This window comes from Chiloscyllium plagiosum, unplaced genomic scaffold, assembly GCF_037043375.1.
Source record: "Chiloscyllium plagiosum isolate Xiang-an unplaced genomic scaffold, Cpla_swu_hap1 HiC_scaffold_14, whole genome shotgun sequence".
NCBI lineage: Eukaryota > Metazoa > Chordata > Chondrichthyes > Orectolobiformes > Hemiscylliidae > Chiloscyllium > Chiloscyllium plagiosum.
In genome coordinates, this window is record NW_028270152.1 from 11,098,408 (window position 1) to 11,123,960 (window position 25,553).

Consider the following 25,553-nt stretch of genomic DNA (forward strand, 5'->3'; position numbering starts at 1 on the left):
GACACCTCAGTCACCTGCCCTGCCTTATTTCCCAAGAATAGGTCAAGTTTTGCACCTTCTGTAGTAGGTACATCCACATACTGAATCAGAAAATTGTCTTGTACACACTTAACAAATTCCTCTCCATCTAAACCCTTAACACTAGCAGGAGAGATTAATCCGGAGACCCAGGTAACAGGGGCCCAAATTCGAACCCAGCCATGGCAGATGGTGGTATTTGAATTCACTTAAATTTGGAATTAAGTGTCTAATGATGACCATGAATCCATTGTCAATTGTTTGAAAAACTGAGTCACTAATGTCCTTTAGGGAAGGAATCTGCCATCCTTACCTGGCCTGGCCTACATGTGACTCCAGACCCACAGCAATGTGGTTGGCTCTTAATTTCCCTTTTAGCAATTAGGGATGGGTAATAAATGCTGTTATAGCTGCCGACACAACGTCCTGTGAATGGAACAAAATATCCGGGGTGGTCTGAAGCTGGCTATATAGGGTTGGGTGTAAAATGCCTGTAACCCATTGTGGGCTGTGTTTCAGCAGGACCCCTTTATGAAGGGACAGCGCTGTGTGGTGCTGGCTGATGGCTTCTACGAGTGGCAGAGGCAAAATGGTGAGAAACAGCCTTACTTCATCTACTTCCCACAGACCTGTGAGAAAGAGGAGGTAAGAGCAGAATGTGCATTTCTGTATCGCCCGTCAGAATCTTGGGAATGGAGGGGGGATGGGAATGAGAGACAGAAGAGGGAGGAGATGAGGTGGGGGGGAGAGGACATTGAGTAAGGAGGGAGAGACTACATGGGAAAGAGATCAAAGTGACCAAGTGGGTGTCACAGCACACTGCCACCCAATGGATGGCAAGCGGTATTCCTGCCCATTTGAATAGCTCTGAAGCTACAGGACATGGAGCCCTCTCTGAGCAAGTGAACCAGCCCCACAACAGCAGCCAGTGTGTCCGCCTCTTCCTGAGGAAGTCAACTAACCACCAGTTCCTTCTGGAACTTGACGACAAATTCAGGAGAGAGGGTGGGTGGTGGAGTTTGAGGGGGGAGGGAGGGTGGGGTTGGAGGGGGAAGTGTGGATGGGGTTTGCAGGGGAAAGAGGGTAGGGACTGAGGGAGGGGCTTGGGGGGTGGGAGGTTAGGGACTCAGTTGGGGGAGGAGGGTGTGGTTTGAGATAGTGAGGGAGGGGTTTGGGGGTGTGGGAGGTTAGGGACTCGGTTGGGAGAGGAGGGTGAAATTTGAGGTGGGGAGAGAGAGAGGGGTTTGGGGGTGTGGGAGGTTAGGGACTCGGTTGGGGTGAGGTGGATGGGGTTTGAGATAGTGAGGGAGGGGTTTGGGGGAGTGGGAGGTTAGGGACTCGGTTGGGGTGAGGTGGATGGGGTTTGAGTTGGGGAGGGAGAGTAGGTACGGAGGGAGGGAGGGAGGGGTTTGGGGATGGGAGGTTAGGGACTCTTTTGGGGCTTTGAGGGAGGGAGGGAGGGTAGGGACTAAGGGGCGAGGGAGTAGAGGAAAAGAGGGAATTGAGCGGGAGGAGAGATTGAGAGAAGGGAGGAGGAAACTGGGAGACAGGAGAGATGAGAGAGAAAAAGTGGGAGCGAATGAGAGGGAGAAGTGACAAAGAGTTGGGAAGACATGAGCGAGAGATGGAAAGGAATTGGGAGTGAGTTGAGGGAATGAGAGAAGGAGGAGGAATTGACAGAGTGGCGGGAGGCAGAGGATATTGAGTGGGCTGGGAGGGGGAGGGAGAGAGATGAAAGTGACCAAGTGGTGTCAGAGCACAGCAGACCCACATAGACGGTGACCAGCGCTGGCTGGAGTGAAGGAGTGTTTAGAATCCAGTCCTTACTGTAACCACCTTTCATTATTACCAAACAAACCTCACCAAATGGTAAAGAGACAGTATTCCTCTTTGTCTCGTCCTTAAAAAAAAATTGTAATTTTGCTGAGTGAGTTCCTGCAATCAGTTTTTAAACTGAATCAGTTCTTTTGCTTTGATTAATGTGACCAAGTTCAGATGGTGATTGTTCCAACGTCAGCTTATTTCCAAGAGTGTAATCAGAGAGTGAGAGAGAGATCCCTGATTAGCTCAATGTGTTTAATTAACCAGAGAGAGAGAGAGAGAGAGAGAAAAGAGTTGGGGAAATGGTGAATAAAGATTGTTGTCACTGTTATCTGTCTGTGTATACAGTACAGGGAATCTAACGTACTGCTTTAAAGACCACTGCTCCCTCCCACACTGCCCGGACCCGCTGCTAGTCTGATCCAGGACTGTGTGCTAAGGGACGCAGTAAAACCTGAGGCAGTGTCACCAGGCTACAGTGGGAAAAGGCCAGCGTCGAAATGTCTTTGTCAGAATCTATCAAGGGTCTGTGACGTTTCGACATCTCCTCGTAGGCTTAATGTGAACGTAAACCGTTTCCTTTCACATTTAGAAAATGTCTTTTTGTTTTTGGTTGCAACTGGTTTGAAGCTGTAATCAGCAACTTTTGGCAACATCTGTGTGGAACTGTTTTGTGTTTATTGTTTTATTATTTGTGAGTCGGGCATTTTTCTTTTGAAGTTTAAAAGGAAAAGGTCTGTACCACAGGGGGTGATTGGTAAAGTGAAACCCCCAGGTGTTGTTCCCCGACCCTGCATCATTGACGGTGTCAGTGATTTGAAAAAGGTCTGTGCCTCCCAAGCAAAGAATGGGCCATGCCGTTCAAAATCTTAGATGTTACAGCACAGAAAGAGGCCATTCAGCCCATCCTGCAAGGGTTAATCTACCTCGTGCCAGTTTCCTGCCCTTTCCCCATATTTCCCACAAACTGTTTCTATCCAAATAACTACCTAGTGCCCTTCATGAATGCCTCAACCGAACCTGCCTCCTGCCGAGAGCTTAATGACTCGGTCTGAAAAACCTTTATTCTCACGCCTCCCCCGTCACGGCTTGTGCTTCTATTTGGTGTTGTGACCCTTGAACTCCTGTGCAGCCTCACTGAGAATGTATGTGTCAGGGAATATTTCCACCTACCTCTTCCAGCCTTCCGTCCTGAGCTGTTCTGCTGATTGAACCTGATGGGAAGTGCAACTGTTGATCCCAGTCTAATCCCATGTCTGCTGCCAAAGAGCAGGGAGTGCTGTTCTGTATTTACTGCAGTGTGTCCCTTTTACCTATTGCTTCCTGATCCAGCGGGTGCTCGGTGAGCTGTAAATATCCACATTTCACCTTGGCTTGTTTCAGATCCAGCCCTGGCTGATCATCTGTTTCTTCCCCACCCTCTCCCTCTGGTGCTTCTCTCCGTCTCTCTCACTCCTTATCCTTCCTCCTGTCTTACCCACCGTCTTTACTGGACACTGTTTCCATTTTAAATCACTTCAATAGCACAGAAATGGGAAGGGGTGGATAAAGCATCCTTATAGAATGGGAGAAAGTGAGTAGTGCAGATCCTGGAGATCAGAGTCGAGAGTGTGGCGCTGGAAAAGCACAGCAGATCAGGCAGCATCTGAGGAGCAGGAAAATTGACATTTCGAGCAAAAGCCCTTCATCACATTCCTGATGAAGGCCTTTTGCCCAAAATGTCGATTTTCCTGCTCCTTGGATGCTGCCAGACCTGCTGTGCTTTTCCAGCACCACTCTAATCTAGCCTCTGATCTCCAGCATCTGCACTACTCACTTTCGCCTGGTCTGGCTTATATGTGACTCCAGACCCACAGCAATCTAGTTGACTCTCAACTGCCCCCTGAAATAACCCAGCGAGTCACTCAGTTGAAGGGCTGTTAGGGACGGGCAGTAAATGCTGGCCTCACTCACAATGCTCACGTCCCTCTAAGAGGGTGCAGAGAAAAGGCCTCAGTACCTGCATGACACAAACAAGATACTGCAGATGCTGGAATTCTGAAATAAATAAAAAAACTGGAGAAACTCAGCAGGTCTGGCAGCATCTGTGGAGAGAGAAACGGAGTTAATATTTCAAGTCTGATATGACCTGAGTTCTGAAGAAAGTTCATGTCAGATTTGAAACATTAACTCTGTTCGTCTCTCTCCTCAGATGTTGCCAGAGTTTCTCCAGCATTTTGTGGTTCAGTTTTGAGGTGCTCAGTTTTTATTTCTGAACACCTATTATTCTGTTTTAGAGTCATAGAGATGTACAGCATGGAAACAGACCCTTCGGTCCAACTGATCCATGCTGACCAAATATCCTAAATTAATCTAGACCCATTTGCCAGCATTTGACCCATATCCCTCTAAACCCTTCCTATTCATATACCTATTCAGATGCCTTTTATATGTTGTAATTGTACCAGCCTCCCCCCATTTCATCTCAATCCAGCTCATTCTATACCACACCACCCTCTAAGTGAAAAGTTGCTCCTTAGGTCCCTTTCAAACTTTTCCCCTCTCACCCTAAACCTACGCCCTCTAGTTTTGAACACCCCTACCCTGGGGAAAAGACCTTGTCTACTTTGCCCATCCATGCCCCTCATGATTTTATAAACCTTGATAAGGTCACCCCTCAGCCTCCGACGCTCCAGGGAAAATAGTTCCCGATAGTCTGTGTTTCTTTTGTTTCAATCCCTAATTGCCCTTGAACTGGCCGCGTGGCCATTTCAGAGGGCATTTAAGAGTTAACCACATTACTGAGCGTCAGGAGTCAGATGTAGGCCAGACCAGGTTAGGACGGCAGATTTCCTTCCCTAAAGGACATTAATGAATCAGCTGGGATTTTACAACCGTGGTTACTGATGTTTTCTATCCTGTACCTGGGGAAGTGGTTCTGGAATTGGCTGTCATTAACAGGGGGATTGAGTTTAAGAGCTGTGAGGTTTTGCTGCAGTTCTATAAAACCCTGGTTAGACCATACTTGGAATATTGTGTCCAGTTCTGGTCACCTCATTATAGGAAGGATATAGATGCTTTAGAGAGGGTGCAGAGGAGATTTACCAGGATGCTGCCTGGATTGGAGAGCTTGCCTTATGAAGAGAGGTTGAGTGAGCTAGGGCTTTTCTCATTGGAGAGAAGAAGGAAGAGAGGTGACTTGATAGAGGTGTACAAGGTAATGAAAGGCATTAATAGAGTAGATAGCCAGAGACTTTACCCAAGGACAGAAATAGTTGTCATGAGGGAGCATAATTTTAAGGTGATTGGAGGAAGGTTTAGGGGAGATGATAGAAGTAGGTTCTTTATGCGGAGAGTGATGGGTGCGTGAAATGCATTGCCAGTGGTGGTAGTAGAGTTAGAGACAGTAGGGACATGTGCTTGCCCAGCAGTCGCTTACATGAATGGCTGTAAATTGAGGGGTTTGAGATTACTTACTTACAGTGTGGAAACAGGCCCTTTGGCCCAACAAGTCCACACCGACCCTCCGAAGAGCAACCCACCCAGACCCATTCCCCTTCATTTACCCCTTCACCTAACACTACGGGCAATTTAGTATGGCCAATTCACCTGACCTGCACATTTTTGGACTGTGGGAGGAAACCGGAGCACCCGGAGGAAACCCACGCAGACACGGGGAGAATGTGCAAACTCCACAGTCAGTCACCTGAGGCGGGAATTGAACCCCAGTCTCTGGTAGTAGGCAGCAGTGCTAACCACAGTGCCACCGTGCCACCCACGGTGCGTAAGTTAGATTTGTTTTAGGACTAAGTTAAATGCTTGGCACAACATCATGGGCCAAAGGGCCGGGACTGTGTTGCACTGTTTTATATTCGATGAATGCTAATGTCACTGGACTCATAATCCAGAGCTTCAGGTTTAAGGACAAGGGTTCAAACTGCACTAAGGCAACTGGTTTAAGTTTGGAATTATACAACTAGTCTCAGTATTGGTGACAATGGTCTTCCTCCCTAAAGGACATTAGTGAACCGGATGGACTTTCACAACAATCAGCATGTGGTATCACTACTGTCAGTCCTCAAATAGCGAACAGGAGTCGATTTGTACACGAGTTAGAACACAATACAAGATGACATAAAATACCTGTTTGTAAATATAGTGACCCATTTGTATGCTGGATTTTTAAAATTGATACAATCCTGCACAGGACCTTGTCCATAAGAAAGGGTGTTTATAAGTAATGGACTGCTTTGTGTATGTTCCAGATGTTATTTTTATTGAATTCACATTTCATCACCCCTCACGGTAGGATTCAAGCCTATATCTCCAGCTGTCTGGAGTGTGATTCTAGATTAACGAGTCCAGTGGCATTGCTTGTGAATGAACCTGTGTATGTGTGTGTAAATATTGCTTCAGGAGGATGGGGAGGAGTGGAAGGGTCGCAGACTGCTCACTATGGCCGGGCTCTTTGACCACTGGGCGCCTCCTGGAGGTGGTGAAGACTTTTACACCTACACTGTCATCACGGTGGATGCTTCCAAAGCCATGGACTGGATCCATGACAGGTGTGTGACCCGCAAAACTACAGGTGGAAAAGGGAGAGTTTGGCGCGGGATTTGGAGAGCGGGCAGTGAGTGGCTTCTGTCATCCCTCTGTTTCTGATTTGATTAGATTCCCTACAGTGTGGAAACAGGCCCTTTAGCCCAACTAGTCCACACAAACCCTCCAAAGAGTAACCCACCCAGACCCATTTCTCTCTGACTAATGCACCAAACACTATGGGCAATTTAGCATGGCCAATTCACCTAATCTGCACATCTTTGTGACTGTGGGAGGAAACCGGAGCACCCGGAGGAAACCCACGCAGACATGGGGAGAATGTGCAAACTCCACACAGTTGCCCGAGGCTGGAATCGAACCTGGGACCCTAGTGCTGTGAGGCAGCAGTGCTAACCACTGAGCTGCTCTTTTTTCTGTTGGTGTCTGTACTGTTGAAGAGCATAAAGTAACAAGTGTAACCTCAGCCCCAGGCCAGGGGACCATACTCAGGCCAGGATCTAACCTTGCCGTTCCCTGCTCTCTGACTCTGCAAGATCTCAGGCAATACCCTTCTGTCTATATCAATCTCTAATGTAGGGTTAGCTAATCAGATTCTCAAATCCTCATTCACCCAAAGGTCCTTGCTGGCCCAGTAAGTGGAAAAATAATCTGGAAATCTGGCAGCAGTTGAGAAGTTTCTTCAAGGTAGGTATACCTCCTGACTGCCTCAGGCCTGGGAAAACCAGTGGTGGCCATTCCTGCAGACTTGCTTCTGTTCCTCGTATCCCCTTCTATATTGGGCAGTGGTATAGTGCTGATGGACTAGCAATTCAGAGGCTCTGGGAGCAGCAGTCAGATGTCACTGTGGGCTGCTGATTAGATTACTTACTTAGTGTGGAAACAGGCCCTTCGGCCCAACAAGTCCACACCAACCCTCAGAAGAGCAACCCACCCAGACCCATTCCCCTACATTTACCCCTTCACCTAACACTACGGGCAATTTAGCATGGCCAATTCACCTGACCTGCATATTTTTGGACTCTGGGGGGAAACCAGAGCACCCGGAGGAAACCCACGCAGACACGGGGAGAATGTGCAACCTCCACACAGACAGCTGCCTGAGGCGGGAATTGAACCCAGGTCTCTGGCGCTGTGAGGCAGCAGTGCTAACCACTGTGCCGCCCACAATTTATTTATTAATTTATCACTGTTCAATTAGTGTATCAATCTGGAAAGGAAGGGTAACCCTCAGTGAAGGTGATGTCTGTCCAGTTCACTAAAGTCCATTAAGGAAGGAAACCTGCTGTCTATAGTGATTGTAATGAGATCAGCTGGGTGGACCTCAGACTGAGAGTTCCCTGATCGGGGCTGTTAATCTGATCCAATCAGAGAGCCCTCGCCTAAAGATATACACAGGAGCATCAGTCATCCTGTTCACTCTGGGAACTGCTCAGTGTCAAGGACTGTCCACGTGTAAATGAAGGATGAGTCGGTGACCGGGATACTGGCCTCTCCGGGGTTGTTTCACTTTCTTTACTCGGTCTGGCATACATGTGACTCCAGACCCATAGTTAACTTCAATATGGCCTGGTCACTCAGTTCAAGGGGCACATGGGAGATTGGCTGCAGTCACTAGCTTTATCAGAGTATCCCACATCTCATGGAAGAATATTAAAAAAGAAAGAGGAGGTTTCAGTTGGCTCTCTTTGAGATTGATTTGGTCCCACATTCTTTGAGTCTTTTGGGGTAAGTCAGTTCTCTGGAGCAATGAGCTCTTGCCCTCATTTTGAATCCTAGTCTGCCCTGTGCTCCAACCATTCTAAAACTTGTTGACATGCATTGGCTCCTCGTCAAACAACATCTTAGAAAATAGGAGCAGGAGTAGGCCACTTCCCTGCTCAGCCATTCAATGTGAGCATGGTTGGTCGTCCAACTCAGCGCCCTGTTCCCACAATCATCCCATAGCCTTTGATCCCTTCAGCCCCCAGAGATGTAGCAAACTCCTCCTTGAAAATGGTTTGGCCTCAGCCACTTTTTGTGACAGACTCTCACCCTTGTCTCTCCGTGGCCTCATCTCTCCTGATCTCGGTGCGTTCCTCCAGCCAGCTCCTCAAACTCTGGACGGTTTATGCTCTCCTGATTTTACTCACTCTGTCCCGATCGACTGTGCTTTCAGCTACTGGGCTCCCAGCTCTGGAAATCCTTTCCTGCAGCTCCCTGTCTCACTTTCTGATGTCACCACAACATTTTGGATTTTAACTGGTCTCTCTCTCTACCACCCCCCCTTCTCTGTCTCTCTCTTCTCCCCCTCCCTCTCTCTCTCTTCCCCCCCTCCCTCTCTCTCTCTTCCCCCCCTCTCTCTTCCCCCCTTCTCTCTAACCCCTCTCTCTTTCTATCCTCCCCCCACTCTCTCTCTCCCCCGCCCTCCCCCTCTCTCTCCCCCCCTTCTCTCTCTCCCCTCTCTCTCTCCCCCCCTTCTGTCTCCCCCCCCCTTCTCTCTCTCTCCCCCCTTCTCTCTCTCCCCCCCTTCTCTCTCTTCCCCCCCTTCTCTCTCCCCCCCTTCTCTCTCTCTCCCCCACCCTTCTCTCTCTCTCCCCACCCTTCTCTCTCTCTCCCCACCCTTCTCTCTCTCTCCCCACCCTTCTCTCTCTCTCCCCCCCTTCTCTCTCTCTCCCCCCCTTCTCTCTCTCTCCCCCCCTTCTCTCTCTCTCCCCCCCTTCTCTCTCTCCCCCCCTTCTCTCTCTCCCCTCCCTTCTCTCTCTCCCCTCCCTTCTCTCTCTCCCCTCCCTTCTCTCTCTCCCCCCCCTTCTCTCTCTCCCCCCCTTCTCTCTCTCCCCCCCTTCTCTCTCTCCCCCCCTTCTCTCTCCCCCCCCCTTCTCTCTCCCCCCCCCTTCTCTCTCCCCCCCCTTCTCTCTCCCCCCCCCCTTCTCTCTCCCCCCCCCTTCTCTCTCCCCCCCCCCTTCTCTCTCCCCCCCCCTTCTCTCTCCCCCCCCCTTCTCTCTCCCCCCCCCTTCTCTCTCCCCCCCCCTTCTCTCTCCCCCCCCCTCCTCTCTAACTCCTCTCTCTCTCTTTCCGTCCCATATCTCTCTCACCGTTCGTCCTGGTAGGATGCCAGCAATTCTGGATGGAGAGGAGGCTGTGAGGATGTGGTTGGATTACGGGCAGGTACCAGCCATGGAAGCTCTCAAACTGATCCACCCGACAGAAAGGATCGCCCTCCACCCAGTCTCCACCGTGGTTAACAATTCCAGAAATGACTTCCTCGACTGCATCAAACCCATTGAACTGGGAGTTAAAAAGGTACCCTCTTATTTGAAGAAAAATTAAATTAAACGACTGTCCCTCCTATCGGAAAGATGTTGTGAAACTTGAAAGGGTTCAGAAAAGATTTCCAAGGATGTTGCCAGGATTGGAGGGTTTGAACTATAGGGGGAGGCTGAATAGGCTGGGGCTGTTTTCCCTGGAGCGTCAGAGGCTGAGGGGTGACCTTATAGAGGTTTATAAAATCATAAGGGGCATGGATAGGGTAAATAGGCAAAGTCTTTTCCCTGGGGTGGGTGGAGTCCATAACTAGAGGGCATAGGTTTAGGGTGAGAGGGGAAAGATATAAAAGGGACCTAAGGGACAACATTTTCACATAGAAGATGGTACGGGTATGGAATGAGCTACCAGACGAAGTGGTGAAGGCTGGTACAATAACAGCATTTGAAAGGCATCTGGATGGGTATATGAATAGGAAGGGTTTAGAGGAATATGGGCCATATACTTGCAAATGGAACTGAATTAATGTAATTCGATGAATTTAGGATATCTAGTCGGCACGGACGAGTTGACGGGTCTGTTTCCGTGCTGTACATCTCTCTGACTCTAGAACTGTTTGCAGAAGTGGAAAGCGCATGTTTATAATTTCAATTTTGAAGTGTTTTTAATTCTTTTTCATAGCCCCCATCTCCCGCCAACACTCCCCAATTTTCCTGACCATCTTGACTGTTCCTAAGAATCAGAAGCCTTGCTGTGCAGAAAGAGGCCATTTGGCCCATTGTGTCTGTACCAACCATCCCAACCTATCCCGGTAACCCCAGATTAGGGTTTTTACCATGGCCAGTCCACCTGGCCTGCACATCTTTGGACTGTGGAAGGAAACCCAGAGGAAACTCCACACAGTCAGCCAAGGCTGGGATCGAATCAAACCCAGGTCCCTGGTGCTGTGAGGTAGCAGTGCTAACGACTGGGCCACTGTGCTAAGGGATTTAGCCTTAGCTTGTAGCCTATCCTAATACCTTGCCTATTCTCCAGATATGGCACGCACTATTCAACTGTAGACTGCCTCACAGACTACTCACTATTCAACTCCAGACTGCCTCTGTCTCTCTCCCCCTGTCTGTCTCTCTCTCCCCCTGTCTGTCTCTCTCTCCCCCTGTCTGTCTCTCTCTCCCCCTGTCTGTCTCTCTCTCCCCCTGTCTGTCTCTCTCTCCCCCTGTCTCTGTCTCCCCCTCCCTGCCTGTGTCTGTCTCCCCCTCCCTGCCTGTCTGTCTGTCTCCCCCTCCCTGTCTGTCTCCCCCTCCCTGTCTGTCTGTCTGTCTCCCCCTCCCTGTCTGTCTGTCTCTCTCCCCCTCCCCTGTCTGTCTGTCTGTCTCCCCCCCCCCTGTCTGTCTGTCTGTCTCCCCCTCCCCTGTCTGTCTGTCTCCCCCTCCCCTGTCTGTCTGTCTGTCTCCCCCTCCCTGTCTGTCTGTCTCTCTCCCCCTCCCCTGTCTGTCTGTGTCTCCCCCTCCCCTGTCTGTCTGTCTGTCTCCCCCTCCCCGTCTGTCTGTCTGTCTCCCCCTCCCTGTCTGTCTGTCTGTCTCCCCCTCCCTGTCTGTCTGTCTGTCTCCCCCTCCCTGTCTGTCTGTCTGTCTGTCTCTCTCCCCCTCTCTGTCTGATTCAAACAGGACAGAGTTAGGACATTTTCTCTTTGGTGTGAGAGCTTTGGAGCTCAGAAGGCATCAGAGACAGGGTCATTGAGTATTTGTAAGGCACGAGGTGGCTGAATTCTTGTTTGACGGGGAATCGAGGGTCCCTACAGCCACGATCTGATTGAATGGCGCAGCAGGCTCGACGGGCCAAATGGCCCACTCGTGTTTCTATTGCGTACGTTCAAAAAGTAAATGTGAGATCTTTTATTCCACCAATAGTACAAAAAGCTGAGGAGGAGATGTATGTGAGTGCTGCAGTAATTGTTTTCCTGGCAGAGCAGGAGTAAGGTAAATGTGATGGGGCTACCTTGTTTTTTGTGGTTGTGGAGCGAGAGGTTGGTTGCAGTGTTTTCTCTCTATTTCTCTGCCTACTCAGTGATTGTGAAAACGTGGCTCAACAGCGTCATCTTGTGGTAAATACCCCACCCCTCCGGCTTCCCGTGGTAAGAAAAAATTGTCATCTCGTGCAATGGAAGAATTTACCAAACAAAGGAATGTATTTGCAGGACACTGCCTTTAATTTATGCCTTTAAAGTGCCTTTATTTAAAAAAAAAATAAGTAATTGAGCCAACTACAATTTTTGCACACTTTAAACCGCGAGATTAATTTATTTGACAAGTACATGTCCCCAGCTTTCAGTCTAAAATTGCTTTTCAAAAGTGCAGTTGGCAGCACAATTAAGGTTTATTAAGCAGTAATTCCAGAGAAAATAGATTTGAGCTGTTTTTAGATGTTAGCGTGCACTTTTACTTGTCTCCCTGTTAAATTGTTTTTTTGCATGCTGTTCAGGACATTATTGTTCTCCATTTCAGTACATTTGGCCCCTCAGGTTGGTGCTGTACAAGAAAGAAATATGGAACTTAACTGCAAGTTTTTTTTTAGATTAGATTCCCTACAGTGTGGAAACAGGCCCTTCGGCCCAACAAGTCCACATCGACCCTCCAAAGAGTTAACCCACCCAGACCCATTTCCCTCTGACTAATGCACCTAACACTATGGGACAATTTAGCATGGCCAGTTCACCTGACCTACACATCTTTGGACTGTGGGAGGAAACCCACGCAGACACGGGGAGAATGTGCAAACTCCACCCAGACAGTTGCCCGAGGTTGCATCTTTGTGCTTTTTAAATTCATTCCTGGAATATGAGCACCGCTGGCTATTTAATGCCCATCCTTAATTTCTCAGAGGGCAGATAAGAATCAGCCACTGTGTGCCTGGAGTCACATGTCAGTCCAGACTAGATGAGGATGGCAGATTTCCTTCCCCGAAGGACATGGGTTGACCAGATGGGTTTTTAGAAGAATTGATATTTATGGTCACCATGGCAGGGGAGGGGGGGGGAGGCGGAACAGTTTGGTGTTATGGTGATGTTACTGGGCGAGTAATCCAGAGCCCCAGGTTAGTATTCTGAGGAAGTGGGTTCAAATGGATTCTGTTCTGTTACTATGACGTGCTTGTGGAAGGTCGATTAACAAGCAAAGCAATTCTTTTGCACTGTACCGCGGTACATGTGACAGTGATAAATAAAACCAAATATATTGAATTAGAATCTGCCAGTGTGGGATTCGAACCCCCATCCCCAGAATTTGACAGATTTATCAAACTTGATTTCCCTTTCACAAAACCATGTTGACTCAATTTGATTGTATTAAGATCTTGTAAGCATCAACAAGTTAAACTTGCCAAACCCTGATTGCTGTAAGACTGAGGTGGTGGTCTCCAGGACCAACTTTCCAATTCTCGAAAATTTCAGAGAGTGGAATATCGGACTTGTTGACTATTATTGAATAATGTTGGGTTGGAGAAACACAGAAACTCGGAGGAGGCCATTTAATATTGATTATGGCCAGTCATCCAACTTAGCACCCTGTTCCTGCTCTCCCTCTTTAATTATATTAAAAATATAATTCTTAGGACTAAAACCTTCTTCTTGAAAGCATTCAATGTTTTGGCCTCAACCACTTTTGGTGGCGGAGAATTCCACAGGCTCCCCACGGTCTGGGTGAAGAACGTTCTCCACATCTCAGTCCAAAACGACCACGTATCCTTAGACAGTGACCCCTGGCTCTGGACTCTACCGGTCATGGGTGCATCCTTCTTGTGTTCACCCTGTCTCATCCTGTTAAACTTTAAGATGTATTCTGAGACTCCCCACACCCTGCCTAACCCATTGCTCTACACTCTAGTGGATATGACACCAACTGATCCATAGAGTCATACAGAATGGAAACAAATCCTTTGGTCCACACTGACCATGTCCCCAAAATAAACTAGTCCCACCTGCCTGCTCCTGACCCATATCCCTCCAAACCTTTCCTATTCATGTACTTATCCAAATGTCTTTTAAATGTTGTAACTGTACCTGCATCCATCATTACTTTTGGCAATTCATTCCATGCATGAACCACTCGCTGTGTAAAAACGTTACCCCTTATGTCCTTTTCGAATCTCCCTCCTTTCACCTTCAAAATATGTCCCCTAGTTTTGAAATCCCTCATCTTTGGGAAAAGACCATTGGTATCCATCTGAACTGTGGCTCTCATGATTTTATAAATCTCTCTAAGGTCACCCCTCAAAATCTCCTACGTTCCAGTGAAAAATGTGCCAGCCTATCCCTATATCTCAAGGCTTGCAGTCCTGGCAACGTCCTGGTAAGTCTTTTCTGAATCCTCTTCTATTTAATAATATCCTCCTTATAGCAGGGCAACCAGAACAGCGCACATTACTCCAAAGGTGGCCTCACCAGTGTCCTACACAACCTCTTTGTACATTATGCATGAGTCTGTGTTCTTGTTTTTAGCAAAAAGCTTCTCCAGATCCAAAAGTTGCTTAAAACTCCCAAGATGTGTATCAGGAATGGCCGTGGGTTTGGTGTTTGATGTGTTCTGTCTGTTCCTGCAGGAGGTCAAGCCCACAGCCAGCAGTAAGCTGATGATGAACTGGCTACAGAACCCCTCTCCCAAGAAGGAAGAAGCCAGCCCTGGAAGCCAGCACACCGTGAAGGTGGAGACACCAAAGAAGAGCAGCGTGGGGTTGATGCAGATGTGGCTTCAGAAAACCGAGGAACCCTCAGCCAAGAAGCTGCGCACCAGCTGAGGGCTGGTTCCAAGGCAGGGCCTCAGGGGACCAGGAGAAGGTCGAGCTGTGTTTCCTAACAAATATCCCCTGGCTGTTCCGACTAGCTTGCATTGGGTTTTTTTTGTTTAGTTTGTTGCAAAGTTCGTGTTGTGATGTTGTGATGTTGTGCATTTGCCTGTAACCATTCAAAAGGGGGTGGACGGGAAGGAAATACGATTGAGCTGAAATGAAGAAAATCTGAATTCCCCACCTGCTCACTGGAGAAGGGACACGGCTGAGTTTTGACACTGGTTTGTCGGGGAAATGTGCCTGGTGTAGGAGCTGGGATATGGGAACGTACGGTGAGGCTGGGGTACAAACTGTCCTGAGCCTGGGAAGGGAGGGTGGGGAGGTGGTGAGAGACATGGCCAGAGCGAGCATTGCCTTAGCTGTGATTTTGGGAAGTGGGCAGCGGGAGGGGAAGGGTGTAATTGCCTCAGTGTTCAGTATTCCTGGTGTGGAATCCAGGCTCTCCATGGCATCCAGGCTCTCCATGGCATCCAGGGAGCAAGGAAGTCTGCAGCTCGGGATAACCAACTCTGGAGTGGGGGGGGGGGAAAGGGAGCAGACCAAGGCTTGGGTATTCCTGCAGTGTTCCAGATCATTGGGTCAGACTGAGACCTTTGTCTGTCTCTGTGTGTGTGTGTGTGTGTGTGTTTCTCTCTCTGAATCGCTCTCCCATCCACCCCCGGGCATGCTCTCTCTGTTTCTGTTCCCCCCCCACCCCCAACCTTCTCACCCCCCTACTCCACACTGTGCTGCTGGGTTCTCATACGGCCCCTAGCTTTGCACATTGGCAAGCAAGACATTTCTGGGATAACTGGATTGGATCTGTGGGGAGGATGTCAAACATTAAATGCAGGGTCTTCTTGCCCTTCCCACCCTCCGAACCTTGCCCCTCCCCCCCCCCCCCCCTCCAGGGGTGGGAGCTCTCTCCATTTCAGCCAGTGGTTACTGTTTCTTGGCAGTGAAGTTCAGGCATTTCGAGTTTTGCTGTTGCAGGTGTTGTAATGCTTCCCGAACAGCTGTATTAATAATTGTACAGCGACAGTAATTAAAACTAAATAAACATCTGCCTGTGCCATTAATTGTCTGATTTGCTCAAACGTGCTTATGTTGGGGAAGGGATTTGTGAAATTGAAATGGAACGATGTGGAATTGTAGAAGGGATTGGGGGAGGGAAAATTGGATTCTAACAAGGGGCCAAGTGGGTGAGGTAGATCTGGATGCTGGCATTTAGATTTGCTCCTGTATCGTCTCTCACTCCAGTTTGGTGCAGTACTGACCACCTGCTACTCAGACTGTCCCTTCCTCTGGCTGTGAATGGCAGCTGGCCAAATCAGTTGGTCAGTCCCTGTGTTGTCACCTTTGGTTCTTTGGGGTGGGGAAGCGGGAGTGACTGCCCTTGACGCCAGTGTAAGTTTTGACTGGGGTCAGGGAGCCCGGAACTAGAGGGCATAGGTTTAGGGTGAGAGGGGAAAGATATAAAAGAGACCTAAGGGGCAATATTTTCACGCAGAGGGTAGTACAAGTATGGAATGAGCTGCCAGAGGATGTGGTGGAGGCTGGTACAATTGCAACATTTAAAAGGCAAGTGGATGGCTATACAAATAGGAAGGGTTTGGGGGAATACGGGCCAAGTGCTGGCAGGTGGGACTAGATTAGGTTGGGATATCTGGTCGGCGTGGACGGGTTGGACCAAAGGGTCTGTTTCCATGCTGTACATCTCTGACTCTTATGATAGAGTGTGGCATCGAGGAGCTCTGCACCTGCAAAGAGGAAAATGGTTGTGGTCGTCGGAGATCACAAAATATTGTGTTGAGTTCTGGTCGTCACATTGCAGGAAGGATGTGGAGGCTTTGGTACAGAAGAGGTTTACACAGATGCCTGGATTAGAGGGCAAGAGTTATAAGGAGAGGCTAGAAAAACACGGATTGTTTTCTCTGGAGTGGCGGAGGCTGAGGGGAGACTTAATAGAAGTCTATTAAACGATGAGATGCACAGATAGGGTGGACAATTAGTCACTTTCCCACAGTTGAAATGTCTACTAAGGGGAAAGATTCAAAGGAGATGTGAGGGGCAAGCTTTTTACTCCGTGGTAGGAGTCTGGAAAGCGCTGCCAGGGGTGATGGTGGAGGCAGATATGATAGGAGTGCTTAAGGGGCTTTTAGATAAGCACATGAATAAGCAAGGAATGGAGGGATATGGATCAAGAGCAGAGAAAAGGGATCCGTTTAATCAGACATTGTGTTCAGCACAGCATCACAGGCGGAGCGGCCCATTCCTGTGCTGTTCTATATTCTGTCAGTCATCTCAGCTCCAGGACGTCTCTGCAGGAGTTCCTCAGGTTAGTATTCTAGACCCAACCATCTTCAGCTGCTTCATCAATGACCTTCCCTCCACCATCAGGTCAGAAGTGGGCAGGTTCAGCACCATTCACGACTCCTCAGATACTTAAAGTACACATTTGGACACCGACTCCTTAAGTACAAGTGACAATAAATCAATCAATCCTTGAACAGCCCCTTCCAAACCTGAAACCTCAACTATCTAGAAGGACAAGAGCAGCAGATACATGGGAACACCATCCCCTGCAAGTTCCCCTCCTAGCCACTCACCATCCTGTCTTGGAAATTATAATGCCATTCCTTCATTGTCACTGGGTCAAGACCTGGAATTCCCTCTCTAACAGCATTGTGCATCTACCTATAGCACAGGGACTGCAATGGTTCAACTCAGCAGCACCTTCACCTTCTCTAAGTTTAGCAGCAAATGCTGGTTTTGCTGGGAACACTCCTATTTTAATTAATACATTGAAAGAAAAGGCACTGTAACAGTGACTATCACTTGACTACTGGACCCCACTACAGAATCCCTAGGGTATGGGACAGGCCCTTCGGCCCAACAAGTCCACACTGACCCTCTGAAGAATAACCCACCCAGACCCATTCCCTATCCTACATTTACCCCTGACTGATGCACATAACCTACACATTCCAAAACACTATGGGCAATTTAGCATAGCCAATTCATTCAACCTGCACATCTTTGGACTGTGGGTGAAAACCGGAACACCGAGAGGAAACTCACATAGGCAATCACTGGAGGCTGGAATTGAACCCAGGTCCCTGGCACTGTGAGGCAGCACAGCTAAGTTCAATACTTTCCCTGCTCAATTTCTGTCAGTGACGAGAGTTGGCGGATGCTGTTCCCTCTGGAGGATAAGAGGCCATCGGAGGATGTGGGAGAAAGGGTTTAAAAACATGAAATGATCAGAGCGCACTCAGCGATTACTGCAAGCTGCGTCTACTGTGTGCAGTAGAAACAGGTGGGATCTTCGGAGCCTGAGAGAATGATAACTGATGGTTTTACTGGTCCTCCAATAAATTAACTGAAGCAGCAGGAGATGTAGAATTAATACAGAACAAGATTTAGCACAAGGCTTTAATGAGATGTTAGCTCAGAGAAAGCAGTAAACAATTAGATTCAGTTGTGGTAGATTTTGAGGCAGCTTCTTTGTTTTGATGTTCTGGATTCCTGGAGGAAGCTATCATCTTCCCATCAGTGACTAAAACTTGCTCACTGTCTCGTCTACAGCAAACATTTCATTCTTAAATAAAACAACAAACGGCAGACACTGGAAGTCTGCCGTGAAAAGCAGAGAATGCTGGAGAAACTCAGCAGGTCGGGCAGTATCTGTGGGAAGAGACACAAAGTTAACATCGAGCCCTTTCTAACCAAGTGTTACTGGACCCCAAATATTAACTGTTTTTCTCTCCACAAATGCTGCCAGACCAGCTGAGTTTCTCCAGCACTTCGTTTTTATTTCATTCATATATTTTGTCTCTGTCTATGGAAGTGCAGTTCTGTAAATCTCTTCAAGGTTGTGAGGAGGGTTTGTGCTCTAGGGAGAGGCTGAATAAGCTGGGGCTGTTTCCCTGGAGTATCCGAGACTGAGAGGTGACCTTATAGAGGTTTATAAAATCACGAGGGGTGTGGAGAAGATAAATAGAAAAGGTCTTTTCCCTGACATTGGGCAGTCCAGAACTAGGTTTAAGGTGAGACGGGAAAGATTTAAAAGAGACCAAAAGGGCAAACTTTTCACACAGAGGGTGGTGCGTGTATGGAATGAGCTGCCAGAGGAAGTGGTGGAGGCTGGTACAATTACAACATTTAGAAGGCATCTGGATGGGTACATGAATAGGAAGGGTTTAGAGGGATATTGGCCAAGTACTGGCAAATGGGACAAGATTAATTTAGGATATCTGATCGGCATGGACAAGTTGGACTGAAGGGTCTGTTTCTGTGCTGCACATCTCTATGATTAAGTGCTGGAAAGTTTGACGACTGTTGATTGAGTTTTTTGTCTGTGCAGACTGAATAAGCTAAAAGCTCTCTTCAGTCCTGTATGATTCCCTATTCTTCCCACTCCCCAGTCCACACCAAATGAGCATGACCTTGAGAGGCAGTGGGACATCTAGATAGCATAGGTTTAAGGTGAGAGGGGAAAGATTTAAAAGGAACCTAAGAGGCAACGTTTTCACATAAAGGGTGGTGTGTGTATGGAACAAGCTGCCAGAGAAAGTGGTGGAGGTTGGTACAATTACAACATTTAAAAGGCATCTGGATGGGTGTATGAATAGGAAGGGTTTAGAGGGATATGAGCCAAATGGGACCAGATTAATTCAGGATATCTGGTCAGCATGGAAGAGTTGGACCGAAGGGTGTGTTTCCACGCTATGACTATGACTATCTCCCCTTTCCTCCAGTTCTGTCTTTCTCAGGCTATGGAATGCAAAACTTGCCTGGTCTTTACAGCTCAGTGATCCTAGTTTGTAAGTTCACTCGCTGAGCTGACAGGTTTGTTTTCAGACGTTTCGTCACCATGCTAGGTGACATCATCAGTGAGTCTCTGATGAAGCGCTGGCGTTCTGTCCTGCTTTCTATTTGTGTGTCTTGGTCTGTTAAGGTGGGTGATACCATTTCCATTTCTTTTTCTCAGAAGTTAGTAACCTTCAAGGAACTATTCACCTACGCCTCATGGTCCCTTTCTCGCCAAAACTCCCCTTCTATTAACCGTGTAAGTCCTGCCTTGGTTTGTCTTACCAAAATGCAACACCTCAAATTTATGGAACTGAAACTCCATCTGAACAAGATCCCATTGTACTCTGGGGCTAATCTTCTTCACTGTCCACTCCACCATCTATTTTATTGTCATCTGCAAACTTACTAGCCATACTTCCAATATTCACATCCAAATATTTTCTATAAATTACAAAAAGCTGAGGACCCAGGGTATAGTCTCAGCACCCAGGGCTGCCAATTGTGGACTGAGATGAGAGAAAAATATTCTGTGGGTTCAGGGTCTTTGGAACACCTTGCCACAGAGCGCTGTGGGGGCACAGCTCTTGTGTATATTTAAGGTTGAGACAGAGAGATTCTTGATCAGCAAGGGTTATGTCGTAAAGTGGAGATGAGGAATGTTGCCTGAAGAAGGGCTTTTGCCCGAGACGTCGATTTTCCTGCTCCTTGGATGCTGCCTGACCTGCTGTGCTTTTCCAGCACCACTCTAATCCAAACTCAGGTTTCCAGCATCTGCAGTCCTTGTTTTTACCTTGAGGAATGGTGCAGCAGGCTCTAGGGACCCAGTAGTCTACTCTAGTTCCTATTTCTAAAGGGAGGGTGGAGCAGGTTTGAAGGGCTGAATAGCCTACTTCAGTTCCTGTTTTCAATGTTTCTACCTCATTGGTCTTTCCCCACACTATCCACATATCCCTTGATGGCTTTCGCAATCTTCCTGCAATTCCCCTGTTGGGATTTTGTTTGCTTAAACCCTTCCACTTCACACTCTCTTCTCCTGATAATCTTCAGCTCTGTGACCAGTCTGTTACACCTCTAACATACTTTAAAACAGATTCAGAAAATCCCAAAGGCTAATGTATAAACTTATATCAAGGCGATACTTTATAAGACTAGAAAGTCAGGCAAAGTCTTGATGACACCAGCCCCATCTGTAAGCTTTGCTGAAAGCAAGCCCTCTGTATACAAGACCTTCCAAATCCATCTCAGACCATCCAGCCCCACGCTGTTGTACATTCCCCGAGTACAGAAAACATCCTCACTTCAAAATAATCATCAGACTCTGCTCAGATTGGCTCTAGATTAATTTGCACACAGGATTAAAAAATGGTTGGGGATTCTCATCGTGCAGTGGTTGAGTAGCTCTGAACCAGGAGGCCTATGGTTAGACCCCTGGGGGAACACAGCAGACTTGCTGTTAGTCAACCTTGGATTCCAGCAGCTGCAGTTTTATTTTGTCTCTAAGTTCAGATCCCATCTGCTCCAGAGGTGTGTAATAGCTTCTCCGAACAGGTAGATTAGAAAGTATCTTGGTTAAATCACCATGGCCTAAGCGGACCATAGTCCTGCTCTCTTGTTACAGTGAGATGGCTGGTGGTGAGTTTAACCTGAGGGTTCCCATGCCTCAGCTGAGGGATGAGGTTGAGAAGACAGGACCTACATGGTAACCTCTGCAGGTGCAGGAATTGAACCTGCATTGTTGACATCACTGCATCCACCTAACTGAGCTGAGCTCAAATTCTATCGAGGGGGAAAGACTGCTTTTCTATCCTGCTTTTCATAACACCACTTGCATCCCAAACAGAAGCACTTGAAACAGGGGAATTTCTTAATGAAGGAGACACCCAATTTCCAGTCAGCAAGCTCTCACAAACAGCAATGTGATAAATGACAAGGTAATCTGCCACTTTAGGCACTGAGATATCAATATGGCCCAGGCACTCAAAAGAAAATTGTTGTTTCTTGAAATGCTAGCCTTTACAATCACCTGAAAAAAGGAGACTTGGTTTAACATCTCAGCAAATAATGGTGATTCTGACAATGCAGTGCTCCCTCAATGCAGTACAAAGTGTGTCAGACAGAATATGTGGGCATTTCAGAGATGTCACACTACTAATTGAGCCACAAGTGATTGGGACAGTCGTTTAGAGTGTGATCAATTGATTCACCAGTTCACATTTACCTCAACAGCCTACAAAGATCAGCAATTTACAGAAATTTTCACCTCAGGATTTGACTAATTTTACAGGAAGTGCCATTGGACAGACTGAAAAATGGCTGTCTTTTCATTTGAGTGGAATTATAATCAGTTTCATTGAGAGAGAAACAGGCAACAGGCAGAAATTTTTTCTCTGGTCACTGAGTCAGTAAATAGGAGATTAAAATGTTCAATTGTAGGTGATTCATTCTTTTTAAAAGGATTGTTAGAAACACAGATGGAAGCACAATCAATGATAGCTTTTCAAAAGTATAGAGGAAAAACATTTCTTTAAGTATTTTAATGGGGAATGGCATGAAATTATTACTCAGAACTAGCACAAGTGTAACAGGTTCCAAACACTAATTAGATCCTGATGCCCATATCCACCATTGCACAATTTTACATATGCTTTGTGTTGCACAAGTACGGAGTGAGCTCCCATGGTACAGTGGGTCATGTGTGCACATCTGAACCAGTTCTAGTTTCAAGTCACAGTCTAGGACTTGGTCAAGGAAGCGGTGTTCATATCATGGTTAAACAGGTCGACCATCAACTTGTAAATCCTTCCTATACACATCAGGGGAAGGAACAGAAGAGATTCGTGCTCAGGTGTGCGATAGAAGGAAAACTTAACCTTCCATCATTATCCATATCTCCACTGTACAATATTCACTTAAACCCACAACACTGTAGCAACTGCTGTCAAGGACGAAAGACCCCATGCCTGTAACATACAGAACCAACACTATTTACAGAATTCCATGCACTGACTGCCAGAAACACTCAGCAGGTAGACAAGGAATACACGAACATCACCTGGCAGTAAAACAACACGACTAATTCTCTCTCATCTCCATACACTGGGACAAGGAGGACTATTGATTTGACATGGATAACGTAACCATCGTGGGTCAAGCTAACCAAAGACACGCACTGGAATTTCTCGAGGCCTGCTTCTCAACCTGACACACTATCAACAGACACGTAGAAATGGATCCTATATACAAGGCACCGCGGAGCATGACCCGAAACGACACAACCCACCATAACAGACCGGGTCAGATAAATCATCAGCAGAGGAGTAAAGCAACGCTTCATCAGAAGGAGCACTGATGATGTTACCTCGCAGGGTGACGAAACATCTGGACACAAACCAACACGCTCCGGGAGCAAACTAACAATTGCATGTGCTTAAATACATTTTTGTTGCCACAGCAGTTAGAACCGAGGAAACATGATTTTGTCCTGACACATGTTTGAAGTTTGGATGAGTGCAGGTAAATAATATCATTCAATTAATGGACTGGCCCTGGGTAGAGTTGCAGAAGCCCCCTCAGGATCCAGGTACATAATTCTTTTGAATTTGCATCACATGCAGACAAGGTAGTTAAGAAGCTAAAAAAGGTCATTGTTCAGACATTTTGAGTATAGGAGTTGGGACGTCATGTTGAAGTTGTACAGGATGTTGCTGAGGCCTCTTCTGGAGTACTGAGTGCAGTTCTAGTCGAGCACAGCAGGTCAGGCAGCATCGAAGGAGCAGGAGAATCGACGTTTATTAAACTGGAGGGAGTTCAGGACGTTGCGGGGTATGGAGAATTTGAGATATAAAAATAGACTGGAAAGGCTGGGGGGGGGGGGGGGGGGAACCTTTTTTCACTAGAGGTTGAGAGGTTACCCTTACTGAGGTTTATAAAATCACGAGGGGTCTGCAGATAAGATGAACGGTGAGGGTCTTTTCCTTAGGGTGGGGTAGTACAGAACTGGAGGGCACATTAAAGTGAGAGGAGAAAGATTTTAAAAAGAGGCAACCTTTTTACACAGAGTGTGATTCTTGTGCAGAATGAACTTCCAGAGGAAGTGGTAGATGTGGGTACACTTACAACATTTAAAAGACATTTGGATACATTCATGAGTAAGATACATTTGGAGGGATATGGGCCAAGTGCAGGCAGGTGGGACTAGTTTAGTTTGGGAGCATGGACGGCATGTGGACTGAAGGGTATGTTTCCGTGCTGTATGATCCTACAACACTGGGTGTAGAAAGACTCCAAGAAGCCCAGTCAGGCCCAGGAAGTTAAAACCTCATTCACTGCCTCCACAAAACCGCCGGGATGCAGAGTGCACAGACTACTATTTGAAAAGACTAACCGAACTGGTAAATGTATCTCCTTGGAGGGGGAGGGGGCCAAGAGGTACAGACCAGCAGTCACCTCCAAACTCAAACAGATTCTACGTGAGAGAGAAAAAGAGAGTTAAGGTTTTGAGTCCGATATTACTCCAGAACACAAAACTTTAACTCGGTCGCTCTGCCTGCAAATGCTCCCAGAGCTGCTGAGTTTCTCCATCACTTGGCTTGTATTTTAGATTGTCACTGTACTTTGTTTTTATCTGACCACCAATCTCCCCCCAGTTCCCTTCAAAGTCTCTCAGTATTCCACCTTGTCAATAGCTTGCTGTTATCAGGTCAAAATCCTGGAAACCAAACTCCTTCCTAACTGAACTGTGGAAATGCCTTCACTACACATACTACTATGATTCCCAAAATAGCCCGCGATATATCTTCAAGGATGATAAATGCTGGGATTCTGAAGAACGGCCATTCGACCCAAAATGTTGCCTCTGATTTCTCTCCACAGATGCTCCCGGATTTGCTGAGCTTTTCCAGCAATTTCTGTTTTTGTTTATAATGAACGTATGCCTTGCCAGTGATACTTACATCCCTAAAAGTGCATCCCATGCTAAAACATACAGCGTCAATCGTTAAAGATATTCAGAGACAAATTTGTTCAGAGTGCTGGCTCAGTAATACCAATTGTCCACTTCCCAGACCTCAAACTCAGCATTAACATATTTCACCTGCTGACTGACCAGCATTGCAGAAATAAAACTCAATTTGCACGCTGTGGAATTTTCAATGTATAAAATCGAGCTGACAGCAGAATCTGCTGCAATTCATCTGCAACAGTAATTTCACAGTTATACTACCAGGGCTGGATTGTAATTTGGAAAAGGATATACTCTTCTCAATGCACGAGTGAGGAAAATTAGGAATTAAGATTGCTCAGCAGCAGATTCCCCACTGAGAAAATTAAATGTAATGTGTGCCACAGGAAGCAGGGGAATGGAACAGGTAGGGTCACATAAACATATTAGGTGTAGTAATCAACTCATCGTTCAGTATGATTGTGGAACATTGATTGCACAGCCCGAGCTGCACTCATGAAACCAGAAATAGACCAACACTTACAACAAGCACAGGATCTATCAGTAACAGAATACAACAACACATGGGAGTACCATTGGTAGAGATTGGGTGGGGTGCGGGGGGGGGGGGGGGGGAAACAGAGAACGAGAGCGACAGAGTGCTGCTCAGGAATGGCTGTCCTGAGGAAGCACATGCCACAGCCATGTATTTGGGATCACCTGAATGTGACTGCAACTATGGTTTCTCTACTGGCCTCTGTTCCACCGCAGCACCCTCCCAAGTAATTGCAAGTGATGGTGTGGGGTTGGAGCCAGGGGAACGAGAAAGGAAGAGGAAGAATGAAGAGAAGAACACCCAGACCAGGCCCTACTGATTATTCATAGAATCTCTACAGTGCAGAAGCAGGCTATTCAGTCCATCGAGTCCACACTGGCCCTCTGAAGAGCACCCACCCAGACCCACCCCCTATCTTATAACCCTGCGTGAACATCCCTGGACACTATGAGCAATTTAGCATGGACAATCCATCAAACTGCACATCTTTGGACTGTGGGAGGAAACTCACGCAGACACGAGGAGAATGTGCAAACTCTAGACAGTCAGTCAGTCATCAGAGGCTGGAATTAAACCCAGGTCCCTGGTGCTGAGAGGCAGCAGTGCTAACCACCGAGTCACAATACAATCCCCACAAAATGTGGACTTCAGCTAACAGTGAATGCCCGCCTCAAACTGCCCAAGAACCTGCCGAGAGCCGGGAAAGGGAATTTCAGATCGTACAGGGGATGGGAATCCTTTTGAAAGTTTTTTTAGTTGTCCCAATGGGTAGCAAATCCAAAATGAGGGGAACAGACATTGGAA

The 25,553-nt window shown here is 47.3% G+C and overlaps 1 protein-coding gene across 5 annotated transcripts in view; it reads left to right on the forward strand.

Moving 5' to 3' along the window:
• hmces (5-hydroxymethylcytosine binding, ES cell specific) overlaps positions 1–14,501 on the forward strand; it is a 33,318-nt gene extending 18,817 nt beyond the window's left edge. For all 5 annotated transcript variants that reach the window (XM_043707615.2, XM_043707619.2, XM_043707616.2 and 2 more), the window contains exons 4-7: positions 541–663; positions 6,235–6,383; positions 9,465–9,657; positions 14,215–14,501. In XM_043707615.2, coding sequence (XP_043563550.1) covers positions 541–663; positions 6,235–6,383; positions 9,465–9,657; positions 14,215–14,409 — 660 coding nt within the window. In that variant the 3' untranslated portion in view covers positions 14,410–14,501. The remainder of the gene's footprint in view (positions 1–540; positions 664–6,234; positions 6,384–9,464; positions 9,658–14,214) is intronic.
• The last annotated feature ends 11,052 nt before the right edge of the window (positions 14,502–25,553 follow it).